The sequence below is a fragment of the Coenobita brevimanus genome, chromosome 46 (genome assembly GCF_032717465.1).
Source record: "Coenobita brevimanus isolate Jiangsu-jjx chromosome 46, ASM3271746v2, whole genome shotgun sequence".
NCBI classification, from domain to species: Eukaryota; Metazoa; Arthropoda; class Malacostraca; order Decapoda; family Coenobitidae; genus Coenobita; species Coenobita brevimanus.
Window position 1 is genome coordinate 2,484,457 of NC_136999.1, and position 11,057 is coordinate 2,495,513.

General features: G+C 41.0%; 1 protein-coding gene across 1 annotated transcript in view; it reads left to right on the forward strand.

Annotated features, from left to right (window-relative positions):
* Positions 1-858: 858 nt before the first annotated feature.
* The window catches only part of LOC145398798 (uncharacterized), a 98,367-nt gene continuing 88,168 nt past the window's right edge, over positions 859-11,057 (forward strand). Inside the window, exon 1 of the mRNA XM_080271607.1 lies at positions 859-1,597. Coding sequence (XP_080127733.1) covers positions 859-1,597 — 739 coding nt within the window. The remainder of the gene's footprint in view (positions 1,598-11,057) is intronic.

Below are 11,057 nucleotides of genomic sequence, written 5' to 3' on the forward strand. Positions count from 1 at the left end.
TGTGTGTGTGTGTGTGTGTGTGTGTGTGTGAATGAGACAGCTTGAGACAGGGAGATTGATGAAGACGAAAGTGGAATCTGTCGCGTGATGATGATGATGATGATGATGATACTGAACAGATTTATCCTAGCAAGGGAAAAGGTGCGACTGATGATGATGATGATGACGATGATGATGATGATGATAATGATGATGATTCTTGGCGAGAGAAAAGGTGCGATTTCTTCTCCACCTAAGACAGCTTCTGAGAAAACTGTGATTCTCCTTAAGCACAGTGACTACGTTAATGAGAAGTATAATTTCTTGTTAATTAAGATAAACGCTGTAATTAAAGTGTGATATTGTGCTGACAGACGAGACTCCTCCTAATTACACTCTCTCTCTCTCTAAATGAGGCTGGGGGTGTAGTGCATTCTCTAGTTAAATTAGGCTAATACTCCGGACAACACAGTGATTATACACAAATTAATTTCCTAATGACAAAAGTGTGGTTATGGGAAATACGAAAAAAAAAAAATACTTATTATAGTGTATTTTTGTCACTAAAACTGTTCTGGAAAAAAGTGGAATTTTCTCTTACTGAATAAAATTAAAAAAAAGTGCAAAGGTCTCACTAAAATAAAGTTACTAAGTGCAACACCCCTATCTTCCCCTTGAACAGGACCCACAACAGTCGACGTTCCATACAGGTTCCTAATTGTTCTGCTCGGTGATAGAGATAAGGGAGAAACAGACCTAGTGTAACAGTCTTACCGGCAGGATAAACAGAGACAATGATAACGGGGACTAACTTAACATTTACCTGTTGATTACTTACCGAAAGGAAGAAGGTGACTGATGGATGTAATGGAGGCGATTATGACGAACCTGTCCCTGACCAGTGAATTTTCCGCTAACTCCTCCCGCCTCCTCTACCAAAACGACCTCCTCAACACCACATTCCTACCAACTGACCTCACAAGCCCTCGATTCCTACCAAGCGACCCTAATAACACCTCATTCCTACCCGGTGACCATGGCTACAACCACACCTCACCACCTTCCCCTGATGACCACAACACGTCCTTCCTGCCAACTCACCATGCCTACCAAAACACCTCATTCCTACCAAACAGTCAAGAGCACAACAGCACCTCATTCCTACCAATCAGCCAGCCCAACCACACCTCATTCCTACCAATGGACAATGAATACCACTTCGGCAACCTCACCACGCTCGGAGACCTCCTCGAAGCGGGGGTCGAACCACTGCCCAACTACTCCGAGACCTCGAGCTTTTTCACGCCTACGAACTCGTCCTCGTATGCGGCCTACGAGCGGTTCATGCACGAGTCTAGACACTGGGTTCAGCGGGTCCTGGTTCCTATAGTCATGTGCGTGGGGGTGGTGGGAAACTCAGTATCAATGGTGGTGCTTACTCGGAGAAAAATGCGCTCCTCGACAAACAACTATCTGACGGCGCTCGCTATCTCGGACCTCCTGTATCTCGTGTTCGTGTTCTCGCTCTCGCTGCAGCACCACCCGGATATCAAGGATCCGAGACACTGGTTCTACTGGCAGTACGTTCGCTACGCCCTCTGGCTCACGGACGCCTCTAGTAAGTACGAGATGAATGGCTTGTTTTTCTGTGGAGGGGGGAGGGGCATACTATTTACATCTCTCACTGGCGATGTCTTCTCTGTGATCCATGTCTTCTTATGATCTTCTCTATGATCTCTTCTCTTCTACGGTCGTCAGTTTGTCTTCTCTGTGATTTTCCTTGTTTTCAGTCGTAATCTGTCCACTATAAGTTTTGTTTTCTTATTCAGATGTGTTTTGTCTTGTCTTCTATGTCTTCTTATTCAGTAATTTTGTTTTTCTGTTTCTTTCCCTTTTCATTCTGTCGTAGTTTTGTCTTCTATGTTTTCTTTCTCTTTTTATTCTGTCGTAATTCTGTCTTTCTGAACTTCTTTATCTTCTTATTCAGTAGTATTTTTTGTTTTCTTCGTAATTTACTTTGTCTTCTTACTCAGTCATAATTGTTTTCAGTCTTCTTCGTCTTCTTATTTAGCAGTAATGTGCCTCTCTATAATCTTATTTGCCTTCTTATTTAGTTGTATTGTCACTGAATTATTATTATTAGTAGTAGTATTATATTACTACCACTACTAACATCATCATCATCATCATCATCATCATCACATTATTATTATTATTATTATTATTATCATCATCACCATACTCCAAACCTTAAATGATCTGGATTAAGACAGCCTAGCCTCGGGACCCCCATATATATATATATATATATATATATATATATATATATATATATATATATATATATATATATATATATATATATATATATATATATATTAGTTGTAAAAACATAGAACATATCGGTTGTGAAAAATGTAAAATATATCGGTTGTAAAAAATGTAGAAGAATATATTACTGTTAAAAAATGTCTGGAAAGAATATATTTGCTCAGTTGTAAAATATGTATGTAAAAGAATATTTTAGTTGTAAAAAAATACCGGGTATATGTAAATGAAAATGTTAAAACTCGAAAAAAAAATGACTAAAGGTGATACTGTAGTTCAATTTGAGTGGGATGAAAATAGAATAATAAATTTTGCTTTTTTTTTTGGGGGGAGGGGGAAAGATAAATTATGGGGAGAATTTATTGGTGTTTATTTTATGGGTTCTACTCTCTCTCGCATGTTTGTGCTCTCTCTCTCTCTCTCTCTCTCTCATTTTTCCTTACAGACTTCACAATTTTCCTATCACGTTATGCAAATCAGTTTCGCGTTTTTCCTTCCTCCTCTTCCTGTTCCTTCATCTTCTCTCCTTCTACTTCCTTCCTTGCTTGGCCTTTACTTCCTACCTCCCTTCCCTCCTCTCTCTCTCTCTCTCTCTCTCTCCCCGATTTAGGCCTACAGTTCATTAACTTAATTTGCGGAAAAGCATGAGAAAAAAATTTGCTGGGGTGGCTGGTTGTGACAGGAGGGAGGGAGGGAGGGAGAGAGAGAGAGAAAGAAAGAGAGGGGGGGGGGAGAAGGGAGGGAAGGCAGGTAAGGGGTAAAGGCAAGGAAGGAAGGAAGGAAGTAGTAGAAGGAGAGAAGATGAGAAGAAGATGAAGGAACAGGAAGAGGAAGAAGGAAATACGAGAAACTGATTTGCATGAGACAGGAGAATTGTGAAGTAGGTAAGAAAAATGAAAAGTAGGAGATGGGACGAGGAATGGAGAGAGAGAGAGAGAGAGAGAGAGAGAGAGAGAGAGAGAGATTGATGAGAAAAAAGGAGAGACATTTTGAAACGGAGCAAACGGGAGGAGAGAAGAGAGGGAGGGGGAAGAGAGGTGAACTACAGTGGGAAGAAAGAGGGAGAAGAGGAAAGAAGGAAGGGAGAAAGGTGTGAAAATGAAGGAAGAAAGGGAGAAAACAGAGGAAGAAAGGTGTGAATATGAAGGGAGGGAGAATGATGTGAAAATGAAGGGAGAAAGGGAGAAAATAGAGGGAGGGAGAAAGGTGTGAAAATGAAGGGAGGGAGAAAGGTGTGAAAATGGAGGGAGGGAGAGAGGTGTGAAAGTGAAGGGAGAAAGGTGTGAAAATGAAGGGAGACAGGTGCGAAAGTGAAGGAAGGGAGAAAAGTGTGAAAATGAAGGGAGGGAGGGAGGTGTGAAAGTGAAGGGAGGGAGAAAGGTGTGAAAGTGAAGGGAGGGAGAAAGGGAAGAAACTGGAGGGAGGGAGAGGGAGACAGTAAAGTGAAGGAGAGATTTAAAAAAAAAAAGGGGGCAAGTGCAAAAGAAAGCAACATCAAGACATATTGGCAACAGGACAGCTCTACAACTAACGTAATTATTCTCCCTGTTAAAGCATAGAAAAACAAGGAAGACCGGCAGGAAATAGTGAGAAGGACCACCATACATCACAGAAAACCTGGGACGGAAATTCTACAGGAAACGATGAAAGGAAATCATATACTATGCACTTCAACCTGCAAGGGAAACACATCAGAGAGAGAGAGACGATCCACAGAGAGGAGTGGAGAGGTGCAGAGGAAGAGGGGTAGAGGGTGGGAGTGGGAAAAAAAGGGAAGATATGAGAGGGAGGAACACAGAGGAGGAAGAGAGAGAGAGGGAGGGAGTGGAGGAAGAGGAAGAAAAAGGAAGAGGAAGTGGGAAGAGGCAGGCACTGATAAGACGTGGAAGTTTGAAGTGCTGGGGGGTGTTTTGAACAAGGGAGAAAGAGGAGGGAGGGGAGGAAGAAGAAAGGGGGTTAGAGAGGAGGGAGAAGGGAGATAAAAGGAGGAGGAGAAGAGAAGAGAGGGAGATAAAGAGAGGGAGGGAAAAAAAAGAGGTAGAAGGGAAGAGGAAAGAGAGAAAGACAGCCTAAAAGAAAGGAGAAAAAGAGGAAGAATAAGGAAAAAGAGAGGGGGGATGGTAGAGAGGAGGGAGGGAAAGAGAGAAGGAGGGAAGAGGGAATGGAGAGAAAAAAACTGGGAGGACGAGTTATAAAAATGAGAGAGAGAGAGAGAGAGAGAGAGAGAGAGAGAGAGAGAGAGAGAGAGAGAGAGAGAGAAAACAAGTCAATACAGAGAATGTGAGAGAAAGTGAGCGAGTTTAGAGATGGTGAGTGAGCCACAGAAAGAGAGGACGCTGACAAGTGGAATGTAACCTCTCAAGACAGAAATGGACGCGAGAGAGAGAGAGAGAGAGAGAGAGAGAGAGAGAGAGAGAGAGAGAGAGAGAGAGAGAGAGAGAGAGGAGGGGGGGACTAAAATGGAGTGGTCCTTTCACAAGTGGTCCTAACCTTCTCCAACACCACTCTTCCAAGGGACACATTACATTTCCTGAGAGAGAGAGAGAGAAAGAGAGAGAGAGAGAGAGAGAGAGAGAGAGAGAGAGAGAGAGAGAGGTATCTTTCCCAAGTTTGACGAATAAATGGGGTAAACTCGCTATCACCTGAAACACGCGCTAGGAGAGACCGGGCTTTTCACTGTATTTCACCAGTTGTAATTTTTTTTTTTTTCGGACGGAACTGGGAAAATAGTTCTCTCTCTCTCTCTCTCTCTCTCTCTCTCTCTCTCTCTCTCTCTCAAAAACTCCCCCTAGAGGTCTTTTAGAGGTGAAGGACGTCTGGAGAGAGAAAATAAAAATAAGACGAACATCTACTAAAGCCATTAATTTCTACAGCTTAATTAAGACTTTTTTTTATATTTTATTCTTCTGCAACCAGACGATTTTCCTCAGCTTGTGACAGACCTCTAGGGGCGGCGGGGGGGTGGGGTTAAAAAAGGGTGGGGGTGGGGTTATGAGACGAACAATTCTCTAGTAAGGCAAATAAATTCTGCAGGTTAATAACACCTTCTTGTACTTCCTACTTGCTGTACCCAGACGATTTTCCTCAGCCTGGGATACTGGAGGTGTGGTAAATAAAGTCCGTGGGGGATTAATAAAGGCTGTGGGGGGTTAATAAAGGCTGTGGGGGGTTATTAAAGGTTGTGGGAGGGGTAATAAAGGCTGTGGGGGTTAATACAGGCTGTGGGGATTAATACAGGCTGTGGGGGGTAAATAAAGTCTGTGGGGGTTAATAAAAGTTGTGGGAGGGGTAATAAGGGCTGTGGGAGGGGTAATACAGGCTGTGGGAAGGGTAATAAAGGCTGTGGGAGGGGTAAAACAGGCTGTGGGAGGGGTAATACAGGCTGTGGGAGGGGTAATGAAGACTCTATGTAACTCTCCAAAAGTCTCCCTAAAGCTGAATAAAATCGTCTGAAGGCAGCAATGAGACATAAATCACAGGACTGATGGGTTAACGAGAAATAAAAAGCATAAATTCCAAGCAAAAGGCATATATTCTAAGCAAAAAGGCAACAACTCAAAGTAAACGGCAAAAATTCTAAGTAAAGGGAATCAATTCTAAGTAAAATGGCATAAATTCTAAGTAAAAGGGCATCAATTCCAAGTAAAAAGGCATCAATTCTAAGTAAAAAGGCATCAATTCTAAGTAAACGGCTAAAATTCTAAAGAAAATGCATCAGCTCCGAGTAAAAATATATAATTTTTAAGTAAAAGGCATCGATTCTAAGTAAAATTAAAAAAAATCTAAGTCAAAATTTCTAAGTAAAAGTCAAAAATTCTAAGTAAAAGTCAAAAATTCTAAGTAAAAGTCAAAAATTCTAAGTAAAAGTCAAAAATTCTAAGTAAGCCAAAAATTCTAAGTAAAAGTCAAAAATTCTAAGTAAGTCAAAAATTCTAAGTAAGTCAAAAATTCTAAGTAAGTCAAAAATTCTAAGTAAAAGTCAAAAATTCTAAGTAAAAGTCAAAAATTCTAAGTAAGCCAAAAATTCTAAGTAAAAGTCAAAAATTCCAAACGTCAAAAATTCAAGGCAAAGGTCAAAGTAAAATATTCAAAGTAAAAGGCAAAAATTCTAGAAGGCACACATTCTATTGGACAAAATCACAGCCACAAATTCCACGGAGGCAGAGGGGGATCGTCGCTGAGTAGGGACAGAGGAGCCTGAAGCGGCCTTTTGTCGGGGCCACTTACCAGAAAAATCCCTGGGCATCAGACGCGGGAGAGGAGGGTCGTCACTGAGTAGGGACATAATTATAACGGAAGGTCTTCTTACTGGATCCACCCGACAAAGGTTACGGTGTTGGGGAATTGAGAGAAACAGGAATAGATGACAGAAGGAGATAGACAGACAGCAACAGATTATAGGATGAAACAGAAAGAGAGCAACAGTTGACAGGAGATAGACAGAGAGCATCAGATGATAGAAAGAGATGGACGGAGAGCAACAGATTGACAGAAGAGAGAGAGAGTGATTAACAGACGATTGAAGGAAATAGGTTGAGAGCGACAGATGATACAAGGAGATAAACAGACAGCAACACATTATAGGATGAGATAGACAGAGAGCAAGAGATGACAGGAGACGGAGAGAGAGCAAGAGATGACAGGAGACGGAGAGAGAGCAACAGATGACAAGAGGGATATAGACAGACAGACGGAAACAAGAAATACAAAAAGACAGTGAGGCTGATGAAAATCTTAATTATATACATGAATATCTACGCACATCAATACACCTTCACCTATGGGTCTATTTGCCTACAGACAGACAGACAGATAGATAAGAGAGAGAGAGAGAGATACAGAAGGACAGATAAGAGACAGAAAGATAGGATATATGGACAGATAAGAGGTAGAAGAAGAAAGATAGATATAGATATAGGTAGACATAGAGATACAAAGATATATAGATACAGAGCAACAGACAGACAGACACACAGACACAGACAAAAATACAGACAGTCTAGTTAGGCAATAATGTGGGATGTAATTAAACGAATCACTTCTGTATGTGAATTATGAGTGTACACCTATTATTATTATTATTATTATCAATGTTCAGGTTTAATTGCAATATCAACAACCGTGGAGGCAGGGTTATAATCTCTCTCTCTCTCTCTCTCTCTCTCACACACACACACACACACACACACACACACACACAACGGAGATGCGGGGATAAGTATACTCATGCATAATGCTCTCTCTCTCTCTCTCTCTCTCTCTCTCTCTCTTTGTAGATGGATAAAAATTCGAAAAAGGGCGTCAGACTTAGCTCGTGTAATTTTCCAGATTAGCCCAAAATTTCCTTGAATTACGGAAAAAGTAGTCTCTCTCTCTCTCTCTCTCTCTCTCTCTCTCTCTCTCTCTCTCTCTCTCTCTCTCTAACCAACTCCAGGTCATTCGTGGATTCATTCTTGCATCGTGAGACAATTTTATTCGGAATTTATTTGTGTGTGTGTGTGTGTGTGTGTGTGTGTGTGTGTGTGTGTGTGTGTGTGTGTGTGTGTGTGTGTGTGAGAGAGAGAGAGAGAGAGAGAGAATATCCCATTAACATTTACTATTTTTTTTATTCCACTTGCACAATAAACTTAAAAAAAACACACACTTCCTAAAATCTGGGTCAACGATAAAGAAAAATCAGAAAAACAAAAGAAAAATAAATCTCTCGTGGCCAGCCTTACGTGCTCGTTAATCCCGGGCTTAACGCCTTGATTTACGGCCCTTACAGCGTTTACTGCCTTTATTTACGCAGCTTAAAGGCGCCGTAAATTGGGCGGGAAAATCCGTATACGCATCGGGGCCGTTGGTTGACGCAGGGGAAATTCTCTCTCTCTCTCTCTCTCTCTCTCTCTCTCTCTCTTGTTCTTTAGGAGACGGTTACAGATTCTAAAGTAAGTGTCAGATTTAGCTATTGTACCTTTCCACAACATAAAATTCCCGTGAATTATGGAACAAAAGTGGTCTCTCTCTCTCTCTCTCTCTCTCTCTTGTTCTTTAGGAGACGCATATGAATTCTAAAAAGAGTGGTTTGTTTCCCATCAACACGTCCTAGAGGGTAACTCCACCGGTGCCAGTGTCCTCTTCTAAGTCAAATTAAAATTAAATCTCTTGGACAAAATAAACAGACCGGTAATTTAAAAACGAAAATAAAAGAAGACTTAATTACAGTATATATATAGTGTTAATGAAGGTATGCAGCAAGACTTTAGGAAAAATGATGACCTGCGTAAATGAGCTTCAAAAGACACAAGTAAACAAGTGGGGAGCTGACGGACAGAAGATATTTTGATTCCAACCTGCTGAGAAGAGCTGGAAATGGAGCCAATCTCATTCTAAGCTTCTACGGACTCATTCTGCGCTTTTACGGGATCAACGTCACCTTGCGCTATCTCGAAACTGTCTACTGTGAAAGAGCCTGTGACTTTTATTAGAGAGAGAGAGAGAGAATCGGGAAAAATATCAATTATGGAGACTCATTAAAGGAGGAGACTGACTTGAACCGGTAACAGGTGAATGCAGAGGTGATTAGGTTAAGTGCCAGGTGAGGTAATTAGAGAGAGAGAGAGAGAGAGAGAGAGAGAGGGGGGGGGAGAACAGGCCACTAAATTTATCATTACCATATAAATATCTACTAATTACTCAGATTGAGGAAATAAAGAAATTAATTCCTCATGGCAAGAAAAATGATGGTAATGACACTAATTATTAATCTGTGTGTGTTATTAAGGTACACACACACACACACACACACAGTACAGTACAATCTCTCTCTCTCTCTCTCTCTAGCATATGACCTTTTTTTGTGTCATATTTCTCTCGTCAAAATATAAGCCTTGTAATTTTGTCTCGTCACGCAGATCATACTTCTCTCTCTCTCTCTCTCTCTCTCTCTCTCTCTCTCTCTCTCTCTCTCTCTCTCACATAACCCTTCCTCACCAGACCCATGAGCGTATCTTTTCTTCGTCATCTACTCATCTCTTTCCTTCCTCTCCTCCTCCTCCTCCTCCTTCTTCTTCCTCCCTCCCTCCCTCCTTCCTTCTACATTCCCTCCTCCACGCTTTTTCTTTTCCTTCGCTTCCCTTCCTTACCCTTCTCTTCCCTTCCTTCCCCTTTTACACATTTTTTTTCATAACCTTCTGCCTCTCTTCCCTCCCTCCCTTCCTCCTTCTCTTTTTCTTCCTCCTTTCTTCCCAAAATATCCTGTCTCATTTTTCATCTCCTTCTTTCCCCCTTCCTTTCCTTTTGAGTGTGTCCTCCTCTTTCACTCACACATAATCTTCCTCTCCTGTTCTCTTCTCTTCCACCAGCTTCCTCCTTCACTCCTCTTGCTCCTCTCCTTCCTCCCTCAAAATCCCTCTTCTGCGCTAATTCCTTCCCTCTTCTCCTACCCTTTCCTTCCATTTTATTCTTTCCCTTCTCTTTTTCTCTCTCTCCTCTTTTCTTCCATTTTTCTCCTCCTCCTCTCTTCCTTCTCTCCTCTCCTTCCCTTCCCTTCGCTTCCGTCCCATTTTACTCTCATTCCTTTCTCCTCGTTTTTCACTCTCTTCCACTCCTCTCCTCCTACCCTTCATTTCCCTTTCATTCTTTCCTCCTCTCGTTTCTACCATTCCTCTCCTCCTCTTCTCTCCTTCATTACTCCTCCTCCTCCCACCTTTGTTCTTCTATTTCCTCTTCCTTTTCCACTACGTTCCCTTCCCTTCCCTCTTACATTTCCTCTTCCACATCATCTATCCCGTTATAGCCTTGGTCTTCTTCACTCTCTTTAACATCCCATTTCTCTTTTCCTTCTCTCATTTCCCTTTTGCACACAGGTAACCCCTCTCCTTCTCTCTCTCTCTCTCTCTCTCTCTCTCTCATTCCTCACTCTTAATACTGATTCTACCAACGCCAGTAAAAAGATCTTTGAATTCACCTAAGTTCTGAATTCACCCGTGGTTTGAATTCACCTATCCTTTGTATTCACCTATAATTTGAATTCGCTTGTACTCTGAATTCACCTGTACTTTGAATTCACCCGTACTTTGAATTCACCTAAACTCTGAATTCACCTATACTATGAATTCACCTGTACTTTGAATTCACCAGTATTTTGAACTCACCTGTACTTTGCATGCACCTTGACTTTGAATTCACCTGTATATTGAATTCACCTGTACTATGAATTCACCTGTACTTGCCATGCACCTGGACTTTGAATTCACCTCTAAATACAGTGGATTCACCTTTACAAATTTAAAATGAGCTTTGGATTTACCTGCGCTTTGAATTCACCCATATTTTGAATTCACTTGTACTCATCGCCCCCCGCCACATACCTGAAAAGAGAAAATTATTTTGAGTTTGAGAAATTTTGCTCTTTCAATACAATATCATTTTTTTTTTTTATTATGGAAAAAATTAAAAGAAAAACAAATAACAGGAAATATTTTATAATGGTGTGAAAAGTGATATTTACATACCAAAAAATATCGGTCTATCTATCTATCTATCTTTATCTATCTATATCTATTTATATCTATCTGTCTGAATCCACCTACCAATGTACTTTAAATATATCTACCTGTCCATCAACCATCTTATATCTATCTATCTATCTATCTGTCTGTCTATATCCGTCCATCCATCTACCTATCAACTTTATCTATCTATAACCATGTCTATGTGTATCACTGTCAATCCGTCTATCAATCTACCTACCTACCTACCTACCC